The 19,106-nt window shown below is 41.9% G+C and overlaps 1 protein-coding gene across 24 annotated transcripts in view; it reads right to left on the reverse strand.

The window, feature by feature from the left end:
* svila (supervillin a) overlaps positions 1-19,106 on the reverse strand; it is a 100,862-nt gene that overhangs the window by 15,332 nt on the left and 66,424 nt on the right. For 12 of the 24 annotated variants that reach the window (XM_037756907.1, XM_037756906.1, XM_037756892.1 and 9 more), the window contains 11 exons: positions 17,609-17,674; positions 16,344-16,869; positions 13,575-13,725; positions 10,678-10,810; positions 7,407-7,460; positions 6,032-6,112; positions 5,519-5,575; positions 3,230-3,395; positions 1,912-1,995; positions 1,526-1,552; positions 769-855 (listed from right to left, as the gene is read on the reverse strand). In XM_037756907.1, the coding sequence (XP_037612835.1) occupies positions 769-855; positions 1,526-1,552; positions 1,912-1,995; positions 3,230-3,395; positions 5,519-5,575; positions 6,032-6,112; positions 7,407-7,460; positions 10,678-10,810; positions 13,575-13,725; positions 16,344-16,869; positions 17,609-17,674 (1,432 nt within the window). The remainder of the gene's footprint in view (positions 1-768; positions 856-1,525; positions 1,553-1,911; positions 1,996-3,229; positions 3,396-5,518; positions 5,576-6,031; positions 6,113-7,406; positions 7,461-10,677; positions 10,811-13,574; positions 13,726-16,343; positions 16,870-17,608; positions 17,675-19,106) is intronic. The other 12 variants (XM_037756910.1, XM_037756890.1, XM_037756911.1 and 9 more) reach the window with 9 other exon arrangements.

Consider the following 19,106-nt stretch of genomic DNA (forward strand, 5'->3'; position numbering starts at 1 on the left):
TCTAGTAAAAGTCTTATTTATGACTTATTTTGTCTTAATTTGTAGCCTCTCTAAATGATAAATTTAAGTTTTACTTTCAGTTAAGTTCAGATAAAGATGCACCTTGCAAGTAAAATTTAAATTTACACCACATGTATATATATATATATATATATATATATATATATATATATATATATTCATTTATTTATTTATTTTTTCATTTTTCTATTTCTTTCTGTATATTTGGACAGTAGAGATGTGACAGGAACTTAGAGGGGGGATGACGTGCTACAAACGTCTTCGGCAGGAATCAAAACAGGGATGTTGTGATCATACTGCAGTATATGGTAAGCATATTTAGCCACAAAGATGTTTGTTGCTCACAGGCTGCATCACTGATGGAATTTTAACCCTATTTTGCTGTTGAAGCACTCAGACTTTGCGGTAACACGCCTAAAAGTCTGTGAGTCTGTGAGCGCGGACGTTGGGATCGTGTCTATTACTAGAAAATAAGAAAAAAGCCTGAGGCTTCCTGGAAAAATGCAACACCAATAGATGTCTCTCATCTCAAATGGATTACAGCGAACTAGGCGGAGAATACTGCATCTAATTCGTTAAGTTTGGTCTGGATTACACATCTGATATACATCAGGAGATTTAATCTATAATTGATCGTATGGTTGTTAACGTGGGAATATTTTCTCACGGTGTGAACAACGTGACGGAGTACGGCACTAAGCAGAAGCATGATGGACTTGTGGACAGCGTGCCGAAAACAGGACTGACCTTTACTGTTGAGCTTGCCGAGGAATGACTCCAGTTTATCCAGCTTCAAGTCCGACTCCAGGTTCAGATCTGGTACGGCTTTGATCTCTGCACACACACACACACACACACACACACACACACACACACACACACACACACACACACACACACACACACACACACACACACACACACACACACACACACACACACACACACCACACACACACACACACACACACACACACACACACACACACACACACCACACACACACACACACACACACACACACACACACACACACACACACACACACACACACACACACACACACACACACACACACACACACACACAGCTGTTAGAGCCATAAATCAACTCTGATTTTAGCACAGGTCCTACTGTGTCTCTGAGCAGGCAGGAAATCTGAGCTTCTGTTGTTCACAGTCACACTCGCCACCACTGATGCTGATTTGGAACAATAACCGAGCATGAGCAGTTGTCACAATGACGTCATCTCAACATATTAATGTCAATCACAAGCATTTTAACAACTAAATATGAATCCTTCTGCACGTCAGACTCATGCACACTGATGGTAACATTGTCCCATGGTTTATATTCTATCAGGCTTTGGTGTCCTAATAGAAGTCTCACAGCAACATCAGCCACATTAGCGTTGATGAGATTTGTGGTTTTGGTGATGATGAATGATGATGATGAATATTGCATTCAGTGCAACACCAAAAAAGAAAAAGAAAAAGGAAAACACCTTCGATATCAGACATCTCCTCCACGTCTTGTGAAAGAGAAGCAAAGACAATCAGTTACTCTGTGTTCAAATGAGATGTGACCCAGAATCAACTGTATATTTAGAAACAGTGGAACCAGCTGTCAGCTCAGAATCTGTAATCATATTACACAGGAATCCATTTATGTTCACGACAACATTTCAGTTAGTTAACTGTACGCAGGATTGGTTTAGGAAACTGTGTCTGGTGTCAGTTGAGGATGTCATTAAGTCTTAATCAGATTGGAGCAGCGGCAGCCTTCATTAATCCGGCTAAATGAACTGAACGGCTCAACATGATGGCGGTGTGACAGAATAGGTAACAGTAAAGGTAAAACGTAGACACAGCGGGATAAAAAGAAACGTACCTTCCTGTGGTTTGGAGATGGCCAGGCTGCTGTTCTTGGGTTTTGAGGACGCTGGAGACTGGAGAGCTGTCGGGGAGGCCAACCCTGTTGTATGAACACAGACAGGCCAGCCAAATGACCCGACAAGCATCAGATATTATTTTTTTTCCCCTTGTGACGTTACCAGAAAACATTGGTTCAATGTACACCACAGAACAGGTCATTTATTGTTATTAGAGATACTTGAAGACACTTTGATTAGTTGAACAGAGGTGGGAAGGACCCCTGTACTGTCTCGACGGACCGCTACGACCTGCAAGGTGAGGGGCACGTGACTGACAGGTCTAACTGAGTTAGTACTATAACTAATATCTAATAGATCTCACTAACTGTGGATTGTTGTTTTATGAGTTTATATTTGAAAAACTGCTTTTCCTATTTCCTCATCATCAGCTATTTCTCCAGCCGGACATTCTGTCTTCTAATACAGAAAGTATTTCATAATGAAGGGATGCTTTTCAAAATCTGATTAACTAGATATGTTTGCTTTAATATTCATCATGATATTTTTGGACTGAAGTTGGCTTGCTAGTTTTTAGTTTGTTTCTCTGGTCTTTACATTTGCAAATTTTTTGGATTCTTTGAATCACAATTTGTCAAAACTGAGTAGAGGTGAAAGAATAAAGAAATACAGCAGGTTGATTAACAAGTGTTACCATGTTTGTTTTGTTTTTACAACAGAATAACATAGCTAGGTAACAGCTTGGCTCCATGTTTACTTCCTGCCAGCTCATTCACATTCACTGCAACAGGAAATCGTTGTTTATGTTTTAACGACTGTCATATGCTGCACCAGTGAGGAATGATATGCAGCAGTAGTAGTAAAGGTCCTCTTATGTTGCAATCATGCAGCTAAAATGTAATAAACAAATCACTGGAACTAGTGCTAACAACACTATAATTTCTGATGCTAATCTTTGCTATGCATCTTCTGGCCAAACCCACCGACTAACTCCCCCGAAACACAAATTAAACCTCCCATCAGCCGCCCCCTCTGGCTGAGCCTGAAGCTAATAGGGAACAACTCCGACCATGAAGTCATTTTCTGCCTGAGCAGAGTCCCGTCAGCAGCCACTCTGACCTGGTTGTGTCTGGAGGAGAGTCATTTCCCCCCCCCCCAGCTGCTAAATGAGACGGGGGCTTTGGAGGGTTCAGGGCAGAGAGCAGAGACGGAACTACGGACTTGAGTGTAATTCAGCATGTGTTCATTTGCTTGTGAGCGATGAAGAAAGAGGACTTTAGAGACGTGTGAAGTGTGTGTTCGGTTTCCCCCTCTGACCTTTCTTCACCATGCGTGCAGCCACAGTGAACTGGGTGGAGTCGTTGGCGGCTCCGTGGCCCTTCGTCTTCCAGGCCTCCTCTTGGGCCACTATTAGCTGTTTCCTCTCCTGGATGGACATTTGAGCGTCGATGCTCTGGCACTCCATCTCAGCCTCGGCTATCCTCTGAGAGAAAGAGAGACAGGAGGAGAGAGTCAGTTACAATGAATACGCCCGATGGACTGAAAGTTAAAGGAATAATCCACGTCGGGGGTACTACGCTGGGATATATCTGCAGTTTGCGATGTTCGATGAATTCCAGGAACCATTTGTGTGAGTAGGTGACATAATTGACCCTTCCTAAGTCCCGCCCCCTTTTCGCTCTGTGCTTCAATAACAGTCGAGCGAGCCTGGAACCCGGCAGAACCTCGGTCAACTTTCCTGTTGGGTTTTACTTAGATATGCTGCGTCTGTACAAAGGTAACATTACAATCTTCACAGACACATCACATTGTTTATAGTCTCAGTTACTATGAGGAACTTTCATTCTGTGTTGATTTTGGCGGTCCCTGTGGACAAAAGCGGTCGTGTTTCTGAGCACCAGGGTCCCTTTAGAAAACCTCTCATTTTACAGCAGCGGGGTCTGACAGTCTGTCCCACAGAGTCCTGGTTCTGGTTCTCCAGTGCCTCCTTTCCCTCTAGCAGGCCCAGTAATACGTCATGTGCCTCCAGCAGCGTGGTGTCGGCGTTGGCTCCCAGTATGGACTGGCGGAGCAGCGAGGTGAAGCTCCTGGCCGGAGGACGAGCGGCTGCTGCCGGGCGCAGAGCTTGTCGCTGCCGTAGGCCCCGCTAAAGTTCTGAGTTTCTGGTGAACCTGCATGATTTTGTCGTATTTTGTTCCTGTGTTTATATTATCTCTGCTTCGTGTCGCCCTAAAGTATGTTTCTTTTTGTCAAGCTTGTGCGACCTAGCAACAGTAACTAAGGGGGGCGGGACTTAGGATCAGTCAATTATCAAACTGGATCCACAACAGTCCTTTTTGTTAGAATTTTCCTGTAATGACTGCTGCACTTGGACTTGGACAGGAAGGAGTACAAAAATAAATTCTTTCTTTGGAAGTATGTTGTCACGCTACACCACAGCACCCAACAACACAATGGAACCATCTTACATTGCCACTGGCTGTTTGTGATAAAGTGTTTAAATGTGGAATTTTCCTTTAACAGCAGGCCACGTTCACAAACAAAGTAGCCAAGCAAATCAAGGACACCACACAGGGGTTAATTAATACACAGGAAGCCCATTAATCCCTGCTCACACTGAAAACAAGCTGTTTATGACTGATATTCTTTCTTTTCTCTGCTGGATGACTTGAGCAATGTTTTACTGACATTCATGAAGTAAAAAGAATGAAAGAAATGTTAGTTAAAGTGAAGACAGAACAAAAGCAGTCCTTTAGTGACTAATTATAACTAGGGCTGTCAACGTTATCGCGATAATGACGCGTTAACACAAATTAGTTTTAACGGTTTCTTTATCGCATTAATGCAATCTTTATGTTTTAGCGGGAAGTCAAAATGCTGGTATCATATGAAACTATAAAACCTAAGGGATCCATTGGTACCAACCATGTCGGAAAAGGAGGCTAAATAATGCTCCAAACTTAGGCTAAATTTTGGCGAGGAAAAAAATGACATTTTCAAAGGGGTCCCTTGACCTCTGACCTCAAGATATGTGAATGTAAATGGGTTCTATGGGTACCCACGAGTCTCCCCTTTACAGACATGCCCACTTTATGATAATCACATGCAGTTTGGGTCAAGTCATAGTCAAGTCAGCACACTGAAACACTGACAGCTGTTGTTGCCTGTTGAGCTGCAGTTTGCCATGTTATGATTTGAGCATATTTTTTATGCTAAATGCAGTACCTGTGAGGGTTTCTGGACAATATTTGTCATTGTTTTGTGTTGTTCATTGATTTCCAATAATAAATATGTATATATATATTTGCATAAAGCAAGCATATTTGACCACTCCCATGTTGATAGGAGTATTAAATACATGACAAAAAGGTACAATTTGATCAGATAAAAAATTATTAATTTGCGATTAATCGCAATGAAATATGGACAATCATGTGATTAATTGCGATTAAATATTTAAATTTTTTGACAGCCCTAATTATAACATAACTCATTGGGTGCAAATTTGGATTTGACTGTATGCGTATGTAAAGGCTGCCAACTGAGGGGGGAGGGGGAGTTGAGGGGGATTTGCGAGAGCACTGTATACGATATTGACAGGGTCACCTTCCGTCTCCAGGGGTGTCTCTCATCCACCTGCACGGGTCTGGGAGATCTGATGGTCTTCACAACCAGAGGGATGAATGAGGATGAGGAAGGTAAGAAAGGATGAGGCTTTAGAAATGAGGATGAAAAAGATAGAAAATGCTCTGCATATGCATTGGACGCTACAGGGGGGCTGCCATGCATGACTTCAAAACAGGACGGGGATATTTTAGTGGCATAAAAAAGGAGCAGGGCGGCTGTGAAGAACTGCAGGGCACTACTGAACAGAATGTGTACTAATGTGCAGCTGAGGGAGCAGAAAGACTTGACAGCTTTGGGCGGAGTGAAATGGTTTTGTGATGTGAAACAATGCAGGGCCAAATAACCAACACAGGTATGGCTGAAGAGCATTTTGGGAAGCTTCACTCTCTGTACAGGGAAGATAATGCATGTTAAATGGGATTTGGTTAAGTAGGTGGGGAAGCAAGCAAAGGGCAAGCAACTCATGCAGCAAGAGCTGATGCCGCTTCCTACCTGGCTGAATGACTCATCAGGGGAAGGAGATAGGAAAGGAGGCTCAGGAGGAGGAGAGAAAGTACAGGCAAAGACCGGCTCCTATAGAGACATAGCCATGGGAAGAGGAAATAGTATTTAAAGGGCCACTCAGTTTGCTAGTCGGGGTCGATGCTGTGAGAACTATTGTCTAATGGCTAATAACCCCTGATGATGTCATAGTGATGACATCAGGGTTATCTCAGCTTGAGCTATATGAGACTACAAATTTACAACAGAAAGCCTGTGTAACAAACAGGGGGTGTAGAGTTAGAAAGAGGAGAAGTGTAGGATCCAGTGTTTTTGGAGGGACTAAAAGTCAGGATACCTCCGCCTCTGTTCTTTTCATTTCCCATAAGTCCCTCTAATTTATGGCAGTGCAATATTAAATCAGTGAATCCTTCAAGAGATAAAAAATCATACTTCATTCATTTCACCGCTCAGTTACATTTAATCTAAACTTTAATGCCCTTCATAATGGTTTCATTATAGTCCATATGCTGTTTTAAAGCCTTCTTTATCGTGCCAGGTGTGTTATTTGGGTGGAGAACACAAAATTCCTTTTACTAAACTAGAATTTATCAAATTCATTTTGGCCAACTGGGGACAGCGCAACAAGCTGTAAACACAAAATTGGCATATTATCGATTTATAAAGTTGTTATGTTGGACAAGCCGGCAATTACTGTACTTATTTACATATTCAGCAGATGCAAATGAAACATTAGAAACTATTTGGAGTAGTGTTTCTGGTCCAATATTCATCGCTTTTATTCTGTTTTGGGCTCAACAAACTCCTGAGGGAAATACTGTATTTGGTTCTTAAGCAGCTAAATGCTCCAATATGATCACCAGCTACAGTCGCTAACTTTGTCTGTTGTTTCACTACAGTATCATACAGTTGGTTAGTTGGTTGGTTACTGTTACCTCACATTACCAATAAATATCTCTCGCAAAAAATATGATGATTAGAGACAAATACACTTAAAACTTTAAACATACAGACACATAGAAAACACGTCCAGAGTGTGTGAGAGAAACCCTTGACACAGTCTTAATTCTGAAAACCAACGAGCAGAGGTGGGATGAATTAGAGAAGCACACACCATAAGTACAACACCTTCACCATGACTGTAAAAGGAAACACCATCACCGAGTACCACTACCAATACCACCACATGTACACACACATACACAGATGAATGTGTGTTACACTCAGGATGTATTTATCAAGAGGGTTGTGTTAGCAGCCAGGAGATGCAGTTAACAAGGATGTAAAACTTAGATCCAATCCAATTTGAATGCACTTGATAAATACCACCGCAGTGTGTGATTTGGGTCTTGCACGCTGGCCTTACCCATAGCTGGTCGGACACAGCGAACTCATCGATCATCATCAGTTCTTCGTCGTCCTACGGACAAGCAGCCGTAGGTGAGACCACAGACCGGATAAAAACAACCAATCAGAGCTGATCTGGAGTCTGTCATCCAGCTGATGAAAGCCACGAGTCAATCACTCGCAAACTCCGATCAAACGGTCAAACTAGGCAGCGCTGATCAAATATGAATCAATATTCTGTTACTGTAATGCCTATTTCTCTCCTCAGATGTTCTCAGAATCATCTTGTAGTGCACGGTTTAGCTGTAAAATGAGAAAGTTTGTGACCCGGCAGCCATGTTGAGATCAGTTGAGGAAATACCAAGCACCGCCCGCTAGCCGGAGCACAGCCAATAGGAACGCTCTCTCTCTGAAATGACCTGTGATTGGTCAAAGTCTCCCGTCACAGGCTCGATTTTTTAAAGTCTGAAAACAGAGCCATGAGGAGGTGCAGAAGTCTAGTTTTCTCTCAGAACACTTGAATTACAATATGCTGAAAGGTTATTATGGAATTTGTGCCCAATGATGCCAAAAACTTGTTGCCTACTGAAGCTGTAAAGGATAAAAAAAACGAACTCGTACCACTATCGCATTATTATAGAAAAATACAACTTTTTTTGTTTTCAACTCCAAAAATGCAGATAACCACAGGTTCCCATTAATTTTATAATAGACATTTGTGTTGTGATATTTAAGCAAACCATCCGTCAACAAGGAAATAAAAGCCTCTTGTCTACAGACCGGTTTCTAGAGAGCTCAAGCCAGCTCATAGCGGTCTGTGAGCGTGACCGCCCGGCTTGCGAGGTAGAAAACCCTGCAGGCGCTAGATAGCCGTCATGGGAGTTTTTTTTGAGCTTCTAAACTCCGAAAACGCTGGAGCAAATGTTCGATTTGCCATCTAATATTGTAAAATTGTCAATATTCAACATCTACACAGTTGATTCCTCGACTCACACATTTTCAGAAGTGAATTTAGTGATGGAGTAGCTACGAAAAATGTAAAAAAAAAAAACAAGCCGTTTTTGGCTGCTGTTGTTGTGACCATAGCCTGGACCATTCTAGTGCTTTGCATTGTGGGATACAGTAGGCGAGGTAGACTGGTCTGATGCATACTGTAGATTTTTTCCAAATCATTACGACATCTGGGTGTTTTTGGCATACTGTAGATTTAGTTTTTTTTTTTGCATACTGCATACTACATTTTGGCCAAATCAGTACGTACTACTAGTATAGTATGAAGTTTCGGAAAACAGCCTTGGTTGGAACAATGGAAGTCTTTGTGTGATCTTTAGTGTTGCTCTTCTTTGATCTAAAATAGGAAATTGACTGATTGTGTCCATGAAAACAAGATGAACAACATCCCCTGTCCTTCCTCTTGACCTCTACTCAGCGATCCCTTGCAAATTGATTTAAAATGTTTTTGCCCTGATGTGATTAAAGCATCATGCTTTTGTAGCAAACATTCAGAGAAGGCGGTATCAGATCATTCACAGCAGCGTCAGAGCATCAAAAAGCAAAACTCTTCCTGACCTTAAATGAACTGAAATACCTAAAATGAGTGTATATGCAGCAGGCAGAGCTGTTGAGCCGAGCTGAACAAACCCTGATAAGCAGCTGGAAACAAAAACAGCCGTCGGTGTGGACGGTAGCAGTTTGAATATGTCTAAACAGAGAGGTGCGTGCTGCCGTCCCCGCCCTAACCCTCCCTTCAAAAACAAACCAACACAGAAACACACTCAACATGCAGAGGATGAAATGAGGTTTATTTTTTTTAAAAAGTTAAAAGGACATGCAAACAGAGACAAAGGCAAACAGGAGAATGAAAGGTTACATGTAACATGCAGTTTAGTGGAGAGAAAGGTTGAAGAGACGACATGCAGAGGCTACATTACACTGGACAGTTAGTCTTTACTGTCGCTGACTGTTGTTTTTGAAAAGTGCACACAAAGTAATTTACTTTTCTCTGAGTAAAAATAGACTCCGTATGTGTAATTTAGGCAAAATTAGCTTTCAAATTGAGCTAAATGTACTCTAATCTTGATAATCTCTGATCACAACGACTGTAACAAATATACAATATATACTAGAGACAAATTAAACTGCTGTGTATGGAAGTCCGCTGCTGCAAATATTAAAATGAAATCATTTGATCTAATTGAGATTTCATATTCCACTTGTGCACGAATAATGTATGACAAAAGTCACATTTTAAAATCCAAATCAGATTTTAATTATTATGGTTGAAATACATAACTACTATCAAAATTAAAATGAAACTCCAATGACAAAGATGCTTTAGTGTAGTCCATCTTACAAGGACTTAGATAGTGTTATTAACACATAATAATGTTAATAAGCATATTATAAGGACTTATAAGGGCCTTATTATTAACGCTTATTACAAGGATCTTCACACACAGCGTTATCGTCATGCATCATGCATGCACAAAATGAAAAATACTACTATATACTAATACTACTTTAATTTAATCAAATGCTTTCATTTTAATATTGCCAGCCATACACTTCCATATCCATGGAATGAAAACAGCACGCACCATTAAATAATGTGCGACTGATCCAGATGCAACAGTGTCTATTATATTCTACCACCATGGCTGAAACAAAAGCAGATCAACTCTCGATACAGTCCGAGCACAAGAACATGCAACAGCTGCGTGTGAGACAGAAAGAGACGGGAAAGAGACAAAGAGATGAAAAGACGCAGACATGGACAAGACACGACCTCTCTGTTTAGAGATATCCATTATCGTTACCATTGCTGGTTTCTATTCTGATCGTTTAACGGCTGTCATCCTTCTGATCTTCCTATGACTGTAGAGTGTCAGCAGAAGAAGATCAGAAACATCTCCTGCTGTAAACTCTGTGTAATAAACAGCCTGACTTCAGAGGCGGATACAGGAAATGCTTGCTGACGTAATGCAAGAATCAAATCAAATCACTGGAGCCTCAGCGGGATGTCACTGCCTCTGTATTAGTGCTGCATTGGGCAGACAGTAGAGTGCTGGAGTGACCGTTAGAAGCAGTTCCCTGGAAGTGATCATGTGTTTGATTGGTGCCATGATTGGAATTTGGATGCTCCTGATATGTAGTTCAAACAGGACACTTAACTATCATTTAAAACATGACATGAATGGAGCATAGAGTCATGAAAAACATGACAGACATAAGAGCCACAGACGTCTGCTGATGTGTTGGGTCAGCAGTGAGTGTGCAGGTCAAGCGTTTACCTTCTTCTTGAAGCTCTGCTCCACCTCCCAGAGCTGAGCCTGCTGTTCGCTCACGGCGACCTTCATCGCGTCCTGCTTCCTATTGATCCGGTTCCTCCAGTCGTCCTCGCCGCTCTTCTTCAACAACGCCACTCTGAGGGGGCAGAGACGGCAGAAGGAAGGGGTGACAGTTACAATACAGTTCATACCAAGGAAGAAAACATAACATAAAACGTTATCTAATTCTCTTATCAACATGGGAGTGCACAAATATGCTGCTTTATGCAAATGTATGTATATATTTATTATTGGAAATCCATTAACAACACAAAACAATGACAGATATTGTCCAGAAACCCTCACAGGTACTGCATTTAGCATAAACAAAATATGTTCAAATCATAACATGGCAAACTGCAGCCCAACAGGCAACAACAGCTGTCAGTGTGTCAGTGTGCTGACTTGACTATGACTTGCCCCAAACTGCATGTGATTATCATAAAGTGGGCATGTCTGTAAAGGGGAGACTCGTGGGTACCCATAGAACCCATTTTCATTCACATATCTTGAGGTCAGAGGTCAAGGGACCCCTTTGAAAATATTAAATTGGACTTTTGGACAGAGAAATCAGTCCATACCATCATCACACGGCTACTACAGTGCAGAGAGCTAACATAACATGCATGAAATAAAGACAGACAACCCTTTGCACGAGGTTACTGCAAGTCAAGCACTTGTTGAAAAATAACCTAAATTTTGCTTCCCCTCCGCTTTTAACTCGAACTGTCACAACAAAAAAACAGAGACGCTGCCAGAAGACAGCAGACACTAAGCAGAGGCAGACAGCCTGCCATTTAGCAGCCACAGTTAGAAATACTGTTTCACGTTCTGGATAAACAGACTGGAGACAGCTTAAATACAATCGCACATAAAGATCACTTCGAAATGTCAGTCAGCGTAATGGGAGCTGGCTGAGTATTTGACGGGTTTAAACAAAGCAATTTATTTTAGCTAAATCTAGGCCAAATGTGGGGAAGTGACAACTTAAAATTTTAACATGTACTCTTTTAAATTAGTTGTGGAAAAGTGGGATTACATATGAAGCACATGGGAGATTAGAAGATCACAAACTGGTGTGACAAAAACAGAGGTTCGATTATTGAGCTCTCATTTGTGAGTAGGGAGCAGACGAGACCCATGATGGAGGGGTCAGGGTGCTGGCAGTCCCCTCTGTGCCCCCTCTAACAAGCACCCTTCTGTGACCCAGTGAGGGGACGTCCTGTTCTGCCCCGGGGGGGGACTCCACGACAACGCCACAACACAGGATGAAAGTTAACACTGAATAGATGTGGCCCAGCTGTATCTGGGATACAGATCCTGCCTCCAGTGAAATCCCTTTTATAACGGCAGAGACTCAAAGACGTCCTGACAGGGTGAGCACACTGGAACAGGCCACACACACACACACACCCTGTATCACCAGTTCACATGTACTTCTATTATGTCACCAATCAATTGGGAGTGTGTTGACCAGTCAAACCAGCAGACGATGTTAACACAATGTGACATAACTGGACTTATGTAATGGTTCCAGTTGTCGAGGAATCCAATGATGACCTTCAGTTAAAAGTAGAGCTGTTCAAAATGATTTGTCAAGTATTTAATACTCTTATTAACATGGGAGTGGACAAATATGCTGCTTTTTCCAAATGTATGTATATATTTATTATTGGAAATCAATTAACAACACAAAACAATGACACATATTGTCCAGAAACCCTCACAGGTACTGCATTTAGCATAAAAAAATATACTCAAATCATAACATGGCAAACTGCAGCCCAACAGGCAACAACAGCTGTCAGTGTGTCAGTGTGCTGACTTGACTATGACTTGCCCCAAACTACATGTGATTATCATAAAGTGGGCATGTCTGTAAAGGGGAGACTCGTTGGTACCCATAGAACCCATTTTCATTCACTTATCTTGAGGTCTGAGGTCAAAAGACCCCTTTGAAAATGGCCATTCCAGTTTTTCCTCGCCAAAATGTAGCGTAATTTTTAGCGTTATTTAGCCTCCTTTGCGACAGGCTGGTATAACATGGTACCAATGGATTCCTCAGGTTTTATAGTTTCATATGATACCAGTATCTTCACTCTAACTTTAAAACTGAGCCTGTTACAAGCTCTGAACAATCAATTGTGTTAATACATTTTAGAAATTAGTGGCATTAAAACAAGTTAACTTTGACAGCCCTACCAAAAACACATCAATGAGCTGCACCGTATCACTGATGGACATGTTCCATCATTACCGTATAATGCACATACTGTACACACTGTAGTTTATTTTGACTCATCTCACATACTCCAAATGTGTATAAATCTACAGCTAAAAATAGTCAAATGCACCTTTTTCTCCTGTTTGAGTAATTTCAGCAGTAAAGCTGCTGAAATGAGCAGCGTGCCAGGATAACCCGCAAACGTCTCATTGTAAAGACATCTATTTATCTCATTTAATAAGATCCATGCGTTAAGATTAGTAGCATTCAAGAGCATCAGCATGAATGTAGATTGTCCATTCTGTCCTTTCCATATCCAGAATACTCAACTCCTTATCCTGGGGAGCCCAGCAGCACAGCAGCAAAAAACTCTAACAAACCACTAAATTGCTCCGTCTCATCCTCATGATCTCATGTTCCGTCTCCATTTAACCCACATTTCAAACAGACAATGACAGGGAATCTTCTCTTCTTCAGCCTCGTTGGCTTTATTTACTGACTGACTGATTCAAATGACAGATTAAATGAGAGGTTTACTCGGTCATACAAACAACATTCTGGATGAACGAAAAGAAGAAAAAAACAACTCATCACACTCTTCAGCTTTAAATCAATCCCAGCAGACCACAGCGCTCACCTGTCTCTGATGGACATGTGTCTGGCCATCATCGCGTCGCTCAGCTCCTCTCCCTCCTCGGGGTGAACCAGGCTGTCTGCGTGTGCGTCCGCACTGCCAGGCGAACCGGATGCTGCTCTGGATGTTACCACGGTGGACTCCGGTGGCAGCTCTGTGAGCACAACGGAGGGGAGTGAAATCAATAACTTGACAGCAACTACGCACATGTTAACATGCTTCCCATGGAGGGTTAGATTTATTTTCTGCTTAGGAAGGGGCTTATGTGAAGAAAAAAATGGTGTGAAACTGGATTTAAAATGCATTCTGCAAATGTATCAATGACCCTGATATTCTGCATTGGATACAAAGGAAATTCCTTAATATATAAACAATAGTAGACGATGTTTGTTTGTTATTTTATTTGGCTAATTTAATGATCTGCCTCCGAAGAATGAGAGACACTCAGCAGGCAGAGAAAGAGAGAGACAGCGGGGGGGGAAACCCGGCATATTTTCACATCGAACTCTGGGAAATAAGAGTTTATTTCGACCAAACCAGAGTTGGTGATTGTCTGAAAGACTAACATAGACAGTTTTGGTGAGTTTTATTTTGTTTCCATCAAGTTTGAATGAAGTGTTTTGCCATGCTCCGCCACTAATAACAGCTGATCTCAACATAAACAAATACACGTGGGTGATGACACAAGTGTACTCGGGTACAGGCACCGAGCACGGTAAGGATCGATCGTAACTAATAGAAAAATGCCCTAAATATCACAATAATCCAAAAGTTCCATGACTACAGGGTTTTGCAGTCAGGGCTCTCACAGTGCAAACTCAGCAGCACAAACCAGCGTGGGAGAGAAACATCTTTCATGCTCACCAAGAGGCTGTCATCTCATCCGTCTGTGAGAAGCAGCGCAGACACTTTTCACAGCTTTAACCCTCCCCGCCACAGCTGTGATCAATAACCCCACGCCGAGGCCCGCTTGTCGAGGAACTACTGCCTGGTTTTTGTCCGTGTGTCCACACCGCTCTGTCTGATTTCTGTGTCTCTCTTTCTGACAAGTTGCACACCGATACAGACAAAATCAAAGTGTTTGGCTCTGAGTTACCGCTGCTCAGACACAGAGGAAGCCTGAAAACCACAATCTGAATGTAACACAGACGCAGGAAATGTGGTTGAATGAGAAAGAGGTTGTTGTCGACTGTGGACTGAAATTGACGCCGGTGTTTATTTAGTCTCACAGTTTGCTCTTTAAATATTTAAAATCCACTTCAGCATAATTTTCATTTCTTAAATTTTGTTTTTTAAAAAACCACAACCACTTACTAAATATAACATTGCTCCCTTTATAATGTAAAACCTGATATTTAAATACTAAATGCTAAATATGATAATATTATGACAATGCTGATGATTAGCAGGTATTGTGTTCATCGTGTTTGCCATCTTAGTTTTTTTTTTTTTTTAAATTGACAGTTGTATTAAAGCAGCAGTGGGTAGATTGGAGCAAATATGATTAGAAAAAAGTTATTTTTATAAAACGGTCACTATATCCTGACAGTAGTGCATGAGACAGGTAATCTGAAAAAAATCATGTTCCTCTGTGTCCTCCGGTGCTCCTAATGCCATCTACAAGATTTCACAGACCGGAGGAAAACAACCAATCAGAGCTGATCTGGAGTCTGCCGTCTCTGAGCAGCTGTCAATCACTCACCAACTCCAATGAAACGGTCAAACTAGGCAGCGCTGATCAAATATGAATCAATATTCTGTTACTGTAATGCCTGTTTCTCTCCTCAAATGTTGTAGTTGTAAAATGAGAAAGTTTGTGACCCGGCAGCCATGTTGAGATCAGTTGAGGGAATACTAAGCGCCGCCCACCAGCCGGAACGCTCTCTCTCTGAAATGACCTGTGATTGGCCAAAGTTTTCTGTCCTGGGCTAGATTTTTTTAAAGCCTGAAAACAGAGAAGTCTAGTTTTCTCTCAGAACACTTGAATTACAATATGCTGAAAGGTTACTATGGAATTGTTGCCCAATGATGCCAAAAATATACTGCCTACTGCCAAATCGAATATCCAACAGCCACTTATTTACCACTAAATTAGTCACAACCTACATTTGTACACTGGAAAAACTACTAGACATACGTGTGTGGATGTGTGTGCGGGAGCTGCTGGCCGTCCGCGGTGAGGAAGAAAAAAGCGGTAGATGACAGACAACGTAGTGTAACGTTATACAGACACAACAAGGCTGCTGAATGAGAGAGACATCCGCCGATACGCGACACGGAAACACACCGTGTTAATAACAAGCCGACCACCTCTAGGTACCGCCAGCTGTGATCTGTTTTTAAAGTCACGCACCTTGGCGGAGGTCTGCGCTCTCACGAGTGCCATTCTAGGTTTTTGTATTACAAGTTTTTCTAAAAAATTCATGTTTAAATATGCAAATTAGGTATTATCTTATTAAATATTCACTAATTTTCATACATTTCCAGAACATAAATCTGAAACTGGATAAAACCAGGTTCAAAATTCCTGTTTCATTTGGTTGACATATTAGAATCAAAGGTTTTTACAGAGGGAATTTTACATATCTCTTTTTATCGCTCCATAAATCAGCAAATACTGTCAACAGCCATAAAAAAAATCCTTTTCACCATGTTTTTAGGAATATCATTTTAAATAAATCAGGCTATGAATGATTACACGAACAAACCCCTCTGTAAAAACCTTTCCTTTGTTGTAACCAGAAAAATGTGGGTAAAAAAAGGTGTTCTTACCTCCACTGAAGGCCCTGCTCCTCTGACTGTCCTGGTAGTGTGTTTCCTCCCTCTGATACGCCTCCTGCCTCTCCTGGAGCATGTGGCTCTCCGAGCTCTGCCCGGCTCGCTCTCCCCACCCTTTGGCCAGCCACTCCTCCACCTCCTCCTCCTTGTCCCTCCTCTCTCTTCCACTGTGGGGCTGTGGCAGAACGGCCTGCCTGGCTGCTCTCTCCGGAGAGGGCAGCTTCCTCTTCCCTCCTCCCAGATCAGCTTGACCGTCTGAGATCTGGTACCTCTGGTGGTCTGCCGAGTCCTGGGATCTCCAGGGGGGGCCGTCTGGGTGGTGGTGATGGGGGGGCAGAGACCTGTCAGAGCTGGGGGGAGGAAGAAGGGGTTCCACCCGGGCTGCTGCTGCTGCTGCTGCTGCTGCTCTGGGTATGTGGATGTCTCCGGCGTGGTCGGAGGAGACGGTGCCTTCTCTCAGAGCAGAGGAGGACGATGAAGTGGGGGGCTGTCCCGACCGAGAGCCTGTTCCGTTGTGAAGCTGTGAAACGGGGACGGAGAAAGAAGAAAAGTGGGTCTGTTTGCCACATAGGCTCAGAAACATGTCGGGCAAACTGCACACACATACACAAATGAAGAGAACCACGCTGACTAATCAGCGCCCGCCTGACTCACTGCACTTCCTGCGCATCAAAGGGCAGCGGCCTATCTCGCCGGTCAATTGCAACCCACATCACAAAGCCATGCCAGCAATCCTCCCACCCCCCTACTACGAAGAATGCATCCAGCTGAAGCCGAAGACACACTTTCCAAATCCAGAACTTCAGTTAGTGAACCAACCTGACATGTTTGCTGAGTAATAAATGACAAGCAGCAGTAAACATCCATGGAAACCACGGAAAAATCTTGCAAAAATAGGGTCCTTTAAAAAACGTTATGATGAGCAGCTGTTTTCAGAGCATGTGGTGGTGAACGAGAGTCACAGAGCTTCTGTTCTCCTCCACCACAGCATCATCTCTGTGCTGAAATATGGCCCTGGCATCATCATCCATCCACTCACACATCACACAGCCTCGTCATTGACACAGCAGGATGATGAGTCAGAACTTAATCAGAAGCCGGGCAATGAGCTGAACATTCATAATGAAATCACACAACAACAATAACATGGATACGGGATGGCACGTGTTCACAGAAAGGTTTGGTCATTTCTGAGAAGCCGTGTCTCAGCCTCCACTGTGTCAGGCAAATGCGCGGCGATCGTTCAGAGGGAACCTTACTTGTAGGAGCTCTACTGGGCTGTCACACAGCTCCTGTTCATCCCTGACGTCTATGTCTGAAGGCTCCTGGAGCAGAAAACACGCACACGCTGCAATGCTCGGTTTGTGGATTCTTCTGTTTTTATTAGGGATGCACCGATCTGACTTTTTCAGTCTTGACACCGATAGCGATACCTGAAGCTTTGGATATCGGCCGATACCGAGTGTCTGTCCAATTCCAGTGTTTAATTAATTAATAAGCTGTATGCCTCACTGTGTGGAAGTGACTGGGATCATTCTTTTTATGTGAATATTATGTGAATGTAACAAATAAATACATAGATAAAATAACATAAATTTATTGAATTGTTTTTTATTATTAAAATAATAACTCGTACGCCAACAACTTTGCAAAAAAAAATCTTCAAATTTAACAGGAATTATAGTTCCAAGTGTAAATTGTTTTAATGCAGCAACAAATTGGTCAAAAGTCTTAAATAATATATATATATATATATATATTATAGAATATAATGTATATAGTATATAAACATATAATTGAATTGAATAGATCAGCCTCATTATCAGCTATTTGAGTCGGTATCGACCCGATATCCGATCCGATATCAGTGCATCCCTAATTTTGATATACTGTATACTACACTTGTTGACACTCCGTGTCACCTTATCCCCAAAAAATATGTGATCTTTGATCTATATAAATAAAATTCACATGAACATTTTTGTACCAGTATCTCTTTCAAATGGTCGACACCTTGGGGAATACGTTTATTCACTCTCTTATTGAGAGTTAGATGAGATGATACCACTCTCTCCAGCACCTCTAAGGCTCACTTATTAACACATTAACAAGTTCTCTGCTGGTTGCCTGACATTGGGCCAAAATACAGTATACAGTAGCTCCAGCACGTCACTTCCATACAACTACAAAAGAGTTGTTTTTACATTCCGGTTTGTGGATTAAAACAAACAGGAATGTCAAGCTATTCCTTTAAAACAATATATTGTGTGTGTACAACATAAAAATGACACTTTATAGTGGAAAAAACATGGTCATCATGTGTTGAAAGTAGGGCTGTCAATCGATTAAAATACTTAATAGTGATTAATCGCAAATTAATCAAATTTTTTATCTGTTCAAAATGTACCTTAAGGTGAGATTTGTCAAGTATTTAATACTCTTATCAACATGGGAGTGGGCAAATATGCTGCTTTATGCAAATATGTATATATTTATTATTGGAAATCAATTAACAACACAAAATAATGACAGATATTGTCCAGAAACCCTCACAGGTACTGCATTTAGCATTAAAAATATGCTCAAATCATAACATGGCAAACTGCAGCGCAACAGGCAACAACAGCTGTCAGTGTGTCAGTGTGCTGACTTGACTATGACTTGCCACGAAACTGCATGTGATTATCATAAAGTGGGCATGTCTGTAAAGGGGAGACTCGTGGGTACCCATAGAACCCATTTTCATTCACATATCTT

Source organism: Sebastes umbrosus, chromosome 21 (genome assembly GCF_015220745.1).
Source record: "Sebastes umbrosus isolate fSebUmb1 chromosome 21, fSebUmb1.pri, whole genome shotgun sequence".
NCBI lineage: Eukaryota > Metazoa > Chordata > Actinopteri > Perciformes > Sebastidae > Sebastes > Sebastes umbrosus.